The following is a 14,988-nucleotide window of genomic DNA, read 5'->3' on the forward strand; positions in this document are numbered from 1 at the left end:
CAGCCCCCAGCTGCCGCGACTGGAGACAGCGCGGCTGGAGCACCTGTGCGGCGCGGCTGCGGCCGGTGTGCGGGCGGCCGCGCCGCGCCTGCACACGCTGCGGCTACTGGAGTGCGTCCGGCCCGCGTCCGAGGCCGGCACCGGGGCGCGGCGACCCGCCTCGCTGGGCGGCCTGGTGCGTGCCGTGCTGCGCCGCCGGCTGGCCACTCTGCCCTCCGACCAGGTGCGCCGCCTCCAGCTCTGCCAACACACCGTGGACGCGGCACTCGTGAACCGGTTGTTCCCGCAGCTGCACACGCTCGCCGTGCAGTGCTCGGTGCTGGACGGTCCAGCGCCGGCCTGTGGCGGCTCACCGCTCTGGTTTGCCTGTCTGGAGCGGCTGAGTGTCCACCTCTCCGGCGGCGGGGACAGCTGGGAGGAGCCTGCCTTCCTGCGGCGACCAGTGCCGTGTCTCACCGAGTACCGGCAGAGTTTCGGGTGCGTCAGTGTCCGCCGGCTGGCGGCGGCCTGCCCGCTGCTGGAGAGCCTGCGCCTGGATCCCGTGCTGCTGGTGGAGACGGGTACGGAGCTGGCGTCTGGCAGCCTGGCGCCGCTGGTGGCGCTGCGCCAGTTGACGGTCGGCTGGTGCGACAGCGACTGTCTGGCGCAGCTGGCGCGCCTGATGCCGGCGCTGCGATATGTCACTGTGCTGGATCCGCCGGCGCTGGACAAGCGGGGCTGGAGGCACCTGGAGGCGCTGCTGGCGCGCCGCGGCGTGGGACTGACTCTGGACTGGTGACTGGGGAGACTGAGCCTGACTCTGAACTGGTGATCGGGGAGCCTGATTCTGATGATCGGTGAGCCTGATTTTGGTGATTAGTGAGCCTGCCTCTGGTGATCGGTGAGCTTTACTCTGAACGGGTGAACTATGGTCCTGATACTGGTGATCGGGGTAAGCCTGAGACTGGTTCTGTCTTTGTCGTTCTCAGTTCTCCCTGACGAACTGAGCCGTTTTCCTCCCTCGCTTGATATCTCGTACTTCTCACGCATCTTCCCTGCTTTCTCGGTACTGATTACCGTTAAGCTTGCGGTGCGGCATTGAAAAGTTTTCGTGTTCTATTTACACGTATATTAGGAATGCCTATATTTTTGTAAACTTGTTAACTTTAGCGAACTATTTCTGCTGGACAGAGGGAAACTATTTATGTTAATTAGGAGAAGCATTTTTATGACGATGGATTGGGCTGTGCTTACATTACATATTCACATATGGGTAAGCTATAAATAGTAATTTATCTTTCATATAATGATCTAGAGAACCGTTTATGGTTTATTTTATTTCAGACAATGTATTCGACGAGCACGCAAATAAAGTCACGCCATTGTGTTTTTACCGGCACCGACACCGCCGACATGACAATTTCATACAAAACCGAGATACCGATCACCTAATAAAATGCGAATGCACGTTAATTAGTTACTTGACAACCAACTACCACTATCAGTTAGCATATCACGCTTGAAAAGCTCCATGTTAACAAGAGAAAAAACGTGCATCAAAAAGGAGGCTATAAACTCAATCGTAACATACAGGCATTGCTGAAACCCTGATCTAATAATCGTTGCTAGGGTTGGCACATAACCTGCCGTAAAAATTGACATGTCGCTTGTATCGAACACTGAAAAAGAAGCTTGTGAAAGTACAAAAGTTTACCGATTGATGCACATTGTAAGACGTTAATAACATTAAAGTGCCCGAGAAATAGGCACTGCACGATTTTTCACCGCACTTGACGCACTAACCACCACACAGACCGGAGGATACCGTTTGGTCTGAGATGCGCTCTGCCTCTCGGTGCCCGAGGGTGCCTGCCAACACAGGACGTCGTCTAATGCTCCTGAGTGACGCGGTCGAGGAGCGTCTGCCGACAGGGAACGTCGTCTAGGGCTCCAGTGTGATGCGGTTGTAGCAGCCGGTGGGCAGCGCTTCAGCAATATCGCGCACATTGTACACCTCCTGGCGCAGGAATTCGAGCTCCTTCTCGTAGTCCTTCACCTGTGAGACGATACCGCGGCACGAGGTCAGGGCGGGTCAGAGTTGGGGACGTCTGTCTCGGAGGAAACTCCCGTTTGCCAGCCGCTAGCTCTGTTGGTCAGTTTACTGTTAGTTTTGTGAAGCGTATGGTGAATTTAATTATCGAATTGCAGCGTACAATTTGTGTACATATTCGTACATTTTTGAACTCGGCGTTGAATCCCGCATTTACCCACAAAAGGATGACCTCACTAGCTTGGCGCCAAAGACCTATGCAGAGTTAAGTAGGTATACCCTTGATCTCACTTCCCACCACCCAAAAACCATCCCATACTAGGGCTGCTCATAATCCATCTTTGCTAACCATTCTGTCCTGCTGGATGCGGTGTCTCCTGAACTCCTCCATCTTGGTCAGCAGTTCGGCCTCGTTCAGCTGCGCCTCGGCAGCAGCCAGACGCCGCTCCAGCTGCTCGAGGGCGGCCAGGTCCAGGTCTCCGGCGCTCGCCAGCTGCGCCAGAAGCTCCTGCAGCAGCTTCAGGGCGGCCTCCACACGCGTCTGGGCGTCGCGCGCGTTACCGGCCGCCAGGCCGGCCTTCTCGAGTGCCTCCCGGGCCAGGGCGGAGTCCACCGTCACCTGAGGAGGACGCAGCGTGTGCATATGGGCCGGGGAGAGATGTGCACTTACCGACCGTCTGCTGCTACTTTTAAATATAAATATCAATTTACGTTGTGGCTGACAATAATATAAGAATAACCAGTAACCTCATAATATAAATCAGAAATAGGAGCCAAAAAGTTATATTTAAAGTTATCGAATATTTCGCTCCTGGAGCTTCGTCAGCGATAATTACATGTGGGTTACATGTAATTACATAATTACATTGCCAGCGATAATTAATCTGATTTATATTATGAGGTTACTGGTTATTCTTATATTATTGTTATTCAAAATGAGCCTCAAGCAGAGTTTCAGCTTTTTAAGAAGTATCGAACCTACGTTGTGGCTGGTTTAAACTCATCAGCACATCTGTAACAGCAGAATCAGTGGAGCCGGGAGTGTTGAGCCAGCGCGGCGGTGTACACTTCATATACCCGTATGCCGAAGGAGTGGCAATCTGGAACGAGATTCCACTCACCTGCCGCTCGTACCGCTCGACGCTGATTGTTGTCTCCGATATTTGGGTGCTGGTTCGGCTGGCCTCGGCACGCAGCGCGGCGGCCCGCTCGCTGGTGAAGGCCGTCTCAGTCTTGATTCTGACCACCTCCTGGTACGCCTGTGAGGTGAAATATGATCTGGTCAGTCGCCCTCATTGGCCTCTCCCAGCAAGGTCGGACGTCGTAATGACAGAGGTGGAGACTTTCTCCATAATGCGCGCCTTAGGCTTTTACTTAAATGAACTAAGACCTCGCTTAGGACATTGCAACTGATTGAACCGATGATGACTTAGTGCAGAGTGGGCACTGAGACTGTCTTGGTCAATCGGGCGCAAATCAGCGATATCGGTTAAATGGCGCGACGCGGTACCGCATCTGTGTACCTACAAGCCCCCGGCCCTCACAGACCCTCAGTGTCCTCAGCACTCGACTAACCTCCTCCGCCAGTCCCTCGGCACTCGACTAACCTCTTCCGCCAGTCCCTCGGCCTCTCCGGCTCCGTCTCGCGCCACGGCCGCGTCCCGATCGGCGCCCTGCAGCGCCAGGCCCGCCTGGCGCGTCTGACTCTCTGCCAGCTCCACCATGGCCAGGATGTCACTGACGCGGCTGAGCGCGGCCTGCGCCAGCTCGCGAGACTCCTGAACCTGCCGGTCGAAGCGCAGCAGCGTCTCCAGCGTCTTCTGCGCCTCGGCCAGTGTCTGCTCCCCGGCGGCCACCGCCTGACGAGCCTGAAAGGGTGGGAGAGGGCGTCACCCGACAGCTGCCGTGGCAAATGCTACGGTGTGAACTGTGACGGCCTGGCAGTGAAAACTGAAAAGACCCTCAGTGCTGTCAGTCCCAGTGCTGTTGTCATCTCATGTGTCACAAGTCACAATCTAAACATCAAACAAATGGAAGTCCGTTGCACAGTGCTTCCACATATGTTCTCATTCTGGGTGTCGGTACAAATAAATCGAATCTAGCTTACGTTATACGTCATAACCCGTCATAATGTCAAAACACAAGGTGACAGCGGATGTCATTCATCCACAATGCTTTTATACGGTCACAATATTCTCGCAGTCACACAGCGCTAAGCGTGGTGTGAGGTCCTCGTGCCGTCACCTTGTCGCGAGCGGCCGTCACGTCCACCATCAGTTCGTTGGCGGCCATCTGCTGGCTGAAACCGCGCTCGATGAGGATCTTCAGCGAGCTGATGTCCTTCTGCAGGCCGTCCAGCATGGGACCGTGCCGGATGGTCAACTCTTCCAGCTCCGATTTCAGACGCTGCGCCTGTGGACGACGCACATTGCCGTACTCAACCGACATGCATCCGGCTCAAAATACAAACGAGTTAATAAAAAAGTTACATACTGAGAGATCGATGCTCAAAATGATTTGATCCTCGATACAGTAAGAATTACCTACCGCTCACACTTCCGATCGTGTAGACCCTTTGTCTTTCGTAGAGCTATCTGGTCAGAAACTGTCCCTTGGCAATCACGGGGGCTGAGATTTGGTGTTCATTTCATACATTCATTCATTTTATCCATTCTACAATTTATTATCTACAGAAAACTCATACTGGACTTGAATGACGTATGATGTTATTATAAAATGATGAAAAACAGCTGGAAAGGAGACGTATTCCATCAAAATCTTTTCATTTTTAATTTTTTCCTCCTAGGGTTCAGGGCTCTACCCCTACATGTAAACTAAGAATTATAGACGGCTCTCGCGCCTCAACAGCGAAGCTACGCCAGACTGGATATCTCACAGGAAAACTGTGACCAGCGTCGGGATCATTTTCCATATGATCAGTGACAGTGCTTCTGCGCCCTTACAAACATAAAATACATTAAAGTCACTAACGTTACCGGCAATCGAACCGCCTCAGCACACTACGCACAGCGCCTCAGACAGCCGGCCGGCGCCAGACTGCACCGGAGTACAGCTGTGTCGTGCGGCACAGTCTACCTTCCAGGAAACTGCCTTGAGGCGCAGTCTACCAGCTACTGCGCACGAATGCTCGGATGCATTTTACAGATAATCATATAACCCAGCGGCCAGCGAGTCTCCTGAATAATGAACACCTGTCACCTGTTGCGAATTTAACGCTTCAGCGGTAACCTGTCTAACTTCTTCCATAATTTAGTCATGGCCTTTCGATGCCCGTATGATCGTATCGCACCCGTATGGCTTCTCTGTGCCCGGTGGGCGATATAGCCATAGGTATAAGGTACCGTGAATGGTATGCACAGATTTAGCCGAAATGTAAATAAGTCAAGATGGGTTGCTAGCTATTATCAATGAAGCTGCATTTTTATTTCAAATGCATAAATGAAATGAAAACTAAGAACAATTTCCACGAAAGGTATATCTAAAATAAAAATTGTGATAATGGAGAACAAAGGCATAACAAAACTGCTAGCACCAGAAGGCACTTACACCTTTATGTGCATAAGCATGTAGTGCTCTCTGCTAGTACCTACCTATCTACAGGTATTGTATTTTCTGTGTGAAGCAAAATCATTCTACCAGCCAATACCAGGTATAATAGTCCAGCGGAGCGGGGGTACGGTTATTTACATCGGCCTTGAGGTAGTCGGCGCTCCTCTTCAGACCGTCGACGTCGAACCTGCCGAAGCCGGCCCGGGCCTCGGTGTAGAGGTTGAAGGCGTTCTCGTACACCTCGGCGGCCTCCCGCTGCGCCTGCTGCGCCAGCTCGCGCGTCTGCGCCACCAGCAGCTCGGTGCTGGTCAGGCTGGCCGTCAGCAGGCCGATCTCCGAGCTGAGGAGGTGCCGGACCGGGCGGTCAGACGGCGGGGGAGGTTAGATGGCTTCGGGGGAGGGGAGGGAGAGAGAGAGGGGGCGAGACGGACAGCTAACGGTCACTGGTCAGGGGTGTCTGCAGTGGGATTCGGTCAGATGAAGCCTGGTGGAACTAGGACGGCGTGTGGTGAGACATGAGAGGGACAGACTGCGTTTGAGGTCGGGTGAGGTGAAACCCTTGGCCTTGAGCCTCGGGCGGAATATCAACATTCAACAACGACCTCTATCCTCAACAAATATTAAACGGTCCCGTGTGGTATTTTATAGTACACTAAATGGCTTATGTACCTACTAAATGGCTTCAGTTTGTGCCGGAAAGACTCTATCTAAAACCCTGTGCTTGTCTGACTGTCCCATAGTTGTCTGTGTTGGAACACGGGCGTTTCCCGACCGGACTGACCTATAGTTGGTCTGCTGTTCCAGCAGTGTGTAGGCCAGCTGATAGGCGGCCGTCGAGTTGGAGACGGCCAGTCCGGTGCGTGAGATGAGCGCCTTGGCCTCCTGTTCATGCCGCTCGGCCAGCTGGCGCGCCTCGCGGGCGATCTGCGACATCTGGGCGCTCTGTAGACCGAACTGCTGGGACTGCTTGATGGCCAGCAGCAGCGCGTCCTGGCCCTCGCCGTTCAGGTAGGCGAAGGCGCCCTTGAGCGCGGCCTCGAGCCGTGCAATGATCTGTTCGGCCTCGGTGATGGTGCGGTCACACTGGCCAGTCACCAGCCGCGACTGGTCGATAAAGACGAGCAGCGTGCCAGCCTCCCGCTTCACCACCTCAATGCGCTCCTGCCGACAGGGTTCGGAAGGAGTTAAATGCTGCCGGTAGGTATAATAAACGGAACAACATATGCTGTCGGGAGATATTAAGCCGAACAACCTATATTTCCGCGCGGCAGACAATAGCCGTTTTCACGACGGCCATCTGGTACACATTTGGTGCACATTTGGTCAGGGCCTCGGCTAAGGAATTTTGACTGGTGGGCCACTTGGGCAGCGACATGGACTGACCTTCGTAGCCATAGCCCCCCCCCCCCTCAATTTTCGATTTCTCCCCAGATTTCGGCCACTTTATTCTGCAAAAAACGTCAGGATGGCATTCAAAAAATGTAAAAAAAACGGGGCTCGACCCCCCCCCCCGACTCTTCACAGAGAGAGGAGAGAGTAGGGACCCACAACCCTCTCAGTGGTGATACTCCCGCGGTGCACATAAAATCGCACAAGCACGGAATATATAGTCTACGACATATCGTAGTACATATCGACATATCGACATGTCGTAGACTATATATTCCGTGGCACAAGTATGCACACAATATTGACGCAGATTATAAAACTTTGGACGATAACTTACGGCCGTGAGTGGATCGCTCGCCGACTAGTCGGAGATTCGGAAGCGGTCGGACGGGATCGGGCGTTGTTGGGTGGATCGGGAGGAATTGTGAACAGCACGAGTGCAACTTTATATACATGTATAAAGTCGGTTGTAGCAGGAACCCCAAAAGGGGGTTGTAGCAGCAACCCCAACATCTCTGAAAATGATCATTAAGCCTATTGGTGTCGCATGGAAAATAACACTATGCAACAAAAAATGAAACATTTTCTGTTCCTGGAAAGCGACCGAATTTTTCTTATTCATTGGGTCCTATTATAACCGAAATGGGCATTAGTTTTGATCTGAAAATGCTTTTCCGGTTTTCAGAGACGATTTTCGATTTTTGGCCCCGAAATTCGGTTTTTGGCCCACCGTGTCCGATGTAATTGAGTAATCGACTCGCGGTAACTTTCATCGCCTTTCCTATGCCACAAGCTTTCGAATGATATCTGGTTTTGCATATTTGCGTGCAAAAATAACGTCATAAATCTATGTTAAAGTAAGAAAATGTTGAAATTTTGTAAAAATTTGACATTTTTTTCGATTTCATTTCAAAATAGAGGAAAAACTAAAGGCCCCATCCAAATTCTGAGCCCAGTTCCTTGAAGAACATTCAATTTCCGTTCGGAAGGTACCTTTTTAGTGCATTTTATCGGATTCCTGTGGCGTCCAGATTGAGTTAACCTAAACACATATCCTAAGTCATATCACATAGCATTAACCTGATAACGTATGTTAACGCCATAGGATCAACGAGGGGTCAACTGAGGTCATTTTGTTGACCCCTTGTGACCTCGGGTCACACGCAGGAACTTACTTTTGAGCAGTCCTGTCGCTCAGAATCTTGATCTGTTGGGGGCCCGTTTTTCAAGTGACTCAATCTGGACGCCACAGTAAACCGATAAAATGCACTAAAATAGTACCTTCCGAACGGAAATTGAATGCTCTTCAAGGAACTGCGCTCAGAATTTGGATAGGGCCATTAGTTTTTTCTCTATTTTGAAATGAAATCGAAAAAAATGTCAAATTTTTACAAAATTTCAATATTTTCTTACTTTAACATAGATTTATGACGTTATTTTTACACGCAAATATGCAAAACCGGATATCATTCGAAAGCTTGTGGCATAGGAAGGGCGATGAAAGTTACTGCGAGTCGATTACTCAATTACACCGGACATAGTGGGCCAAAAACCGAATTTCGGGGCCAAAAATCGAAAATCGTCTCTGAAAACCGGAAAAGCATTTTCAGATCAAAACAAATGCCCATTTCGGTTATAATGGGACCCAATGAGTCCAAAAAAAATCGGTCGTTACTCAGGAACAAAATGACTGTTGCATAGTGTAATTGACTCAAAAGCCCAAGCGCACTGCGCAGCCCTGATATTTTCTTTAAAAAAAAAAACTAAGTTATGTACACGTTCACTTCTGGTGAACAGTGTCCCAAACTTCAGATTTCTCTTGGGTGTCTGAGTGGAAAATTCGAGCCACCCAAAATGTGAGAGTGGAAAATTATCCATTCTTATTCTTGAGTGTCATCTTCAGCCCAAATGATAAATTTTTGGAACGCTGACTGTGAACGGTTCGAAATTCGTCCAACTGGTCAGATGTGTGACTGCAAGCATCATACCGGTCGTGAAGACGCATAATATCGCTTGCAGACTTCAATCGGCTGGAAGTCGCCGACACTACCTCTAGTTTGACTCTGGCTTATATCGTGTCTATCGGCGAGCCGTCTGAGATCGCTCGCAGGCTTATCCCCGACCGTCTTTCGTAGTCTTTCTTGTAACCGACTGGTCTGCGGCAGATGCTTATGTGACTGCAACCACTCGATCGATCGGAAAGCTTGCAAGAACTCTCGCAGACCTCGATCGGCTGGAAGCCGCCGACACTATCTGCAATTGACAGAGGCAGACGTCTTTCACGATTATTGCATAAAATTTAAAGCCTCGGTCACACTTCACCGGATTGGACCAACGGACGAGAAACGGACGAGAACTGTCAGCGTCCGGTGATGTCCGTTTGTTTCCGTTGGACGTCCGTTTGTCATCCGTTAATATCCGTTCCATGTCCGGTGGTGTCCGGTTGAGCACACCGGACACCACCGGACATGGAACGGATATGAACGGATGAGAAACGGACGTCCAACGGAAACGAACGGACATCCCCCGGAGATCACCGGACGCCGTCCGTTTCTCGTCCATTGGTCCAATCCGGTAAAGTGTGACCGAGGCTTAGTCCACTTAGTCCACTATAGTTCACTTTTTACCCCAAGAGGATATTGCAAACAATAGGTTGAAGTTTTTTCACAAGAATATGTTGCACCGATGGGTCCTTTACAGCCTGAAAATGTACGATAAGATATGCTAATTCAATTTGAAATGTGAAAAATGTGAAAACTTAGATTTTTCGGAAAATTACTGGTGGGCCAAATCTTTGAGGCTGGTGGGCCATTTCGGGTCACTGGTGGGCCATTTGGCCCACCAGTTAACATGTTAGCCGAGGCCCTGCATTTGGTGCAGATTAGGTGCAGATTTGGTCAAAGTAGGTTCAGTGTATCTCTTAGAAGCTATCAGCTAGGGCTGCTCTAATTGCTTATATGCCTCCTTTGTCATATTATCAGAGAGTATCATCGATTAAAACACTGAAATAAATTCATAAAATGAAGATATTTGCTGTAAAAGAGATTAGGTGTAGATTTGGTCAAATTACGTGCATTCGCCGGATATCCCGTCGTGAAAACGGCTAATATGCATAACGAACTCATACTGAGCTGACAGATAATAAACGGCCTTATTCATACTGCGCTGGCAGATAATAAACGGAGCGACTCATGCTGAGCTGGCAGGTAATAAACGGAGCGACTCATACTGCCAGCCCGGAAGATAATAAAACGGAGTTACTCATACTGCCAGCAGATAATAAACGGAATAATGCATACTGTCAGCGGATAATAAACGGATCTACCCATAGTGCTGGCAGATAATAAACGGAGCAACCCATACCGCCAGCAGATAATAAACGGAGCAACTCATACTGTCAGCGGATAATAAACGGAGCAACTCATACTGGCCGCAGAAAATAAACGAAACAAATACCGCCGGTAGATAATGAACGGCAGATAACAAACTACCGGCAGATTATAGGCGGGTTATAGGCTACCTACCCATTCTGTAGGTAGAAAGTGATCGGAGCTTGAGAGATAAGACGTTATGCAAATGCATGCACTTCCCCAACATAAGTTGAAGCCACTCGTTGTTTACGCATTACACAAAGAAGCTTTAACTGCAAATACATTTTCAGTGGTCCAGCCAAACCTATATAAACTGAAGCCATGCATGTTAGTGGTCTCAGATGAATGAACCCTGCCTGATCTGTTAGGAGCCATCTTCGGATGACCCGGAGGGTGCGAGTCTCTGACTGATCTGTGAGTGGTTGACTCTAATTGACCAGGTAACTGCCCCCCGGCTGACCCCGGTCTGACCCCGCCTGACCTTTGCTGACCCCGGCTGACCCCTTACTGACCTGGAGGTCGCCGAGCAGCAGGAGCGGCGACGAGCCGCGTAGCACGGCGCGCCGGGCGTCGTCGTTGAGGTCCTTGATGTTGACGCGGAGGATGGAGATCTGGCGCTGGAACTCGCGGTCCTCGCTGGAGGACAGGTCCGTGCCGATGGTCTGTAGCAGGCCGTCCAGCTTGGCCAGGAGCCGCCGGTACTCTTCGACAGCCCGCTCCACCAGCGTGTAACATTGGTGACATTCTGTCGTCAGGGTCACAGGCGGGTCAGGTCAGTGGCAGGTCAGGTCAGGGTCAGGCCCGCTCCACCAAGGTGTAGCAATGGTAACATTCTATCGACAGGCGTCTCTTGTTTGTATATAGACAGGTTAGGCCACGGTCAATCTAACAGTTGAAGCATTTGATACTGGTACGAGGGCTTCGCACCGTTAGGGGTTGACCAGTAGCTTCTCCGCTGACGCTGAACCGTGTGTTTGCCTTCTTTATGGGGCGTTTGCCTAAGTTACAGGTCATGTCAAAGTAGGTCGTGTCTGGAAAGTGGCCGATGGAGGTCATATTTCATAGCATTCGATCTGGCCGCTCATTTTGAGGTCATTGATGCCGTTCTCGAGTCGCTCACTCAATTTAATCAGGAGTTATTGACGGAAAATTTCGATGACCTCAAATGACCGTTATATAGCGACATGACATGTTATGTCCAAAATGCAAAAGCGAAAAATCACATTTTGAAAGGACGGGACATAACAAATCAACAGTGAGCAGTTAGGCACTAAAAAGCAGTTTCTTCAATTCCAAATTGACTGTTGAGATATCAATCAAGTAGGAAGGTCACGTAGGTACCCGACCTGACCTCAGGTGACCCTATGAATAATCCGGGACATTTGAGTGCAATAACTAAAAAAAACCCTGTTAATGATACCGATACATACGGCTTGAATCACCCGCTAGTTATGCAAAAATAATCACTTACGTTATCTCTAACCGCATTTCGAACAATCATAACGAAGACGTGGCACGAACTTTCTCGACCGGGAGCCTGAAAAGACTATAGAGACGCTATTTCCTGTAAGACATGAGACAAGGCCGTTCACTCTAAACCATTTAATAAATTTGCTAGCCATTCACAATAAATCGTCCGCGACAATATACCTAAGCTGTATCTCTAGCAGACGGCTAAAGCATAAGCTATGCTTTTAACACCGGTGACGTGTACACCTATTTATTAGTTATACATTCCTATTCAAATTCAATCGATTTAGAAACGTCAATCTGGATAATATGAGCCTAGATTTTCGTGACACGCTTTACACCTGCACTCACGGCCTTTCAGCTGGATATGCTAGCACCTCTGTTCAGTATCGTAACCCCTTGCCGGGGAGGGGTTACGTCGTTACGATAGGGAGGCCTCCCCCTCCCTTCCTGCCTCGGGGCCGCCCGTCCGATCAAAGCCGCGGCCGACACGTGCCTCTCGGAACGGACAGCGAGCTGTGCAGACCGGCGCGGGAACTGGCGCTCCCTCTGACTAATCGCCCGAAATAGCGGCGAGGCAGACCGCGGCGGCCTACTGACCGAGAGGGCGACCGAATTCCTGCACTGTTACACACGCATAGCTCTCTTGCATGCATGCTTACATATGTATAGGTGAGGCAGCTTCACTTTAGGTAGGCATATATGTATATGTGTGCATTTAGGAGGTGATTCCAATGAATCGAATCTTCAGCTAATTTAATGCGTCGTTCGTGAGAATGAAATAAGCGCATAGGTACCTACTACCTACAGCATAAGGCGCACACCTGAGAAAAGGGGTTCTCGTGAAAACTAGTCATTTTCTGGGTTTCTTCTTTCGTTCGACCCTATTGCGCTGATACAAGTGCTAAAATAACAGACAGCGGGTACCAGTCCACTGTGTTTTTATTTGGCATTGGTGTCCACATTGTTTAACCCCACTTTGTTCCATCTATGATAAGGACGTTTTAAAAAGAAACATAGCTCCCAATTAGAGCGTAGCTGCCGCTGGGCACTTCTTTGTTAGATAACATAAAAAGCACATCGATTTATCACAATACGTATTTCACCTTCACGAACTGGGGTTGTGCTGTTTCCAGGGATCGGCCGGCATGCTGAGACTGCTCGGGCTGAAATGTGTTAGATTTTAACCCTCGCCGAACCTACTGGTTTCCTATACATAAGCCCCGGCCGAAGGAGGGGGTGATGGCTACGACCCCCTCGCCGTTTCGCCCCTAATTGAGCTAGAGCCTTGCGGAAGAACGAGCGTGTGCAACGTTACAAGACGCAGCGACTGGTATCCAATTTTAAGGTCTAAGGTCATGACCTCTGAGGTCAGAGGTCATGTCAGAGGTCAAGTGTACCAAGGTACGTATGCGGCTTCGGTTTTTGGTAAATAACTTCGCCAGAAATAGCCGCAAAAATGCCGCTATAGTCACGGTTTTGTTACTGTTGTATTCTCTATGCTCAGGCGCGTCGAATGCTATTAGGCTTCTAATTTTTGTTTGGGTGCGGTCAACTTAAGGTGTTGACCTCAGGTCAAGGTCAGGTCAGAGCCATTTAGGTCACAAAGTTGAGCAAAGGTCATATTGCATATTATTCGCTTTGGCAGGTCTTCTCAGGTCCATTGGTACCTTTCACAGCTCGTTAGCTCAATTAGATCGGGAGTTATCGACGAAAAACTATTGTGACCCTAGTGACCTCATAAATGGCTTCACACAAGGTCAACGATGCAAAATGAAGCATTGAAGCTTTTAGGTAGTGCATGATATCACGAATTACGATTCTATGCTTCAGGTAGTTTTATCTCATTTCTAGCGCCAAGATGACAGTTTCCATATTTTCCCCATTCACTTATAGTGGAGACGGGGAGGTCACGTCATCGACCTGACCGGTGACTCTTGGAAAAAGTCTGAGCTATAAAAGCTGTGGGACCCTTTGAGGATACTAGGTCCAGTAGGTTTCAGCTCACTGAGGAACCTTCTCTGGCACTGAGAGCATTGAGAAGTTGCGACATTTTAGGACCGTGCGGAGGTTCACTTATGCCGTCATAGGTCAGTGACCTAACCTGACTGAAAGGATATTGATGCACAAGATCCGACTTGAATCAAACGTCATGTATGCTATCTATAAGAATCTTGATGCATGCCAAATTTCACCTCTCTATCTCCAGTGTGTTCCGAGTTATCGCGAAAAACCGTATGGGGGCACCCGCCCACCCCTTGGCCGGCGAGGGTTAATAAACGTCAATAACCGCCCGTTTAATTACAACCCGTCAGGGACAAAGTGTGATCTTCAGTGCGATAACTTGATCAATGATCAGCTATCAATGAATCACTGAATCGAAGATCAGCGAGTTACATTTACAGATGGCGCTTTTCTATGGCACTAGCGACACGGGCCAGTGGCCACGGACTAACCTGGCGTCTGCTGCTGGGTAGCTGTGCGCTGGGCGGCTGCTGTGCCCAGCAGCAGCAGTACAGCCGACAGCAGCAGGAACTTCATACTGCACGGTGGCTGACACAGCAGCTCCTTTCACCGCCGGTCTCCGGGTCGGCGCGCTGCCGACGCTCCCTCTCCGGCAGTGTGTCGCCGGCGCACCTTAGTTCCTCTATCCAGATCACCGGTCACCACTGCCACACAGACGCTCCGACTGGACTCGGCGGCTGTACGGCGTGCTGCACGTCGGTCGGTCGGCGTGCTGCTCCTCTTGGCACGGCCGCCGGTCGGAGCCACTATAAATACTCGTCCCGAGAGCCATCTCACAGAGCTCAGTTCACCTGCCAGTGTCAACAGTGGCCCCGACGGCGCGGCCGTGCGTCGGCTCCGATAGGTACTACTGACAGGTGACAGGGTCGGGGGCGGGGCTCAATGAGTGATGGATTAATTACATGTTCGGGGGTAGGTGCTGCAGGATTGTGACAGGTGACTCCTTCATAATCAATACTAATAGGACCGACAGCGGAGGTTTCCGTATCCGACAGACTCGAGAGTGGAGGCTCCCGTATGGGTCACACACAGGCGCAGGCTCGGAAGACAGATTGGAGGCTCCCGTATTCCCAAAGCGGAGGCTCCTGTATCCGATATGGAGTGGAGGTTTCAATAGTAACGACAGCCTCGGGA

At 50.3% G+C, this 14,988-nt stretch overlaps 1 protein-coding gene across 1 annotated transcript; it reads right to left on the minus strand.

Moving 5' to 3' along the window:
• Positions 1-1,366: 1,366 nt before the first annotated feature.
• Positions 1,367-14,580, minus strand: LOC122386533 (laminin subunit gamma-1-like). The gene is made up of 9 exons (XM_043375811.1): positions 14,286-14,580; positions 10,872-11,104; positions 6,381-6,760; positions 5,738-5,939; positions 4,274-4,441; positions 3,637-3,897; positions 3,151-3,288; positions 2,379-2,648; positions 1,367-2,035 (listed from the first exon to the last, which is right to left on the minus strand). Exons 1-9 carry the CDS (start codon positions 14,368-14,370, stop codon positions 1,922-1,924), a joined length of 1,851 nt encoding a protein of 616 aa, XP_043231746.1. The 5' UTR covers positions 14,371-14,580; the 3' UTR covers positions 1,367-1,921.
• Between the last annotated feature and the right edge of the window lie 408 nt (positions 14,581-14,988).

The sequence above is a fragment of the Amphibalanus amphitrite genome, unplaced genomic scaffold (assembly GCF_019059575.1).
Source record: "Amphibalanus amphitrite isolate SeventyFive unplaced genomic scaffold, NRLGWU_Aamphi_draft 000255F_arrow, whole genome shotgun sequence".
NCBI classification, from domain to species: Eukaryota; Metazoa; Arthropoda; class Thecostraca; order Balanomorpha; family Balanidae; genus Amphibalanus; species Amphibalanus amphitrite.

Bases quoted from the DNA above. Each gene is read 5' to 3' on its own strand.
- LOC122386533 (XM_043375811.1), bottom strand. From the start codon at position 14,370: ATGAAGTTCCTGCTGCTGTCGGCTGTACTGCTGCTGCTGGGCACAGCA. The intron at 5,940-6,380 runs GTCAGTCCGGTC...GCACCTCCTCAG, and splicing joins GAACAGCAGACCAACTATAG to CTCGGAGATCGGCCTGCTGA. The intron at 3,289-3,636 runs GTTAGTCGAGTG...TTCACCTCACAG, and splicing joins CCGAGGGACTGGCGGAAGAG to GCGTACCAGGAGGTGGTCAG.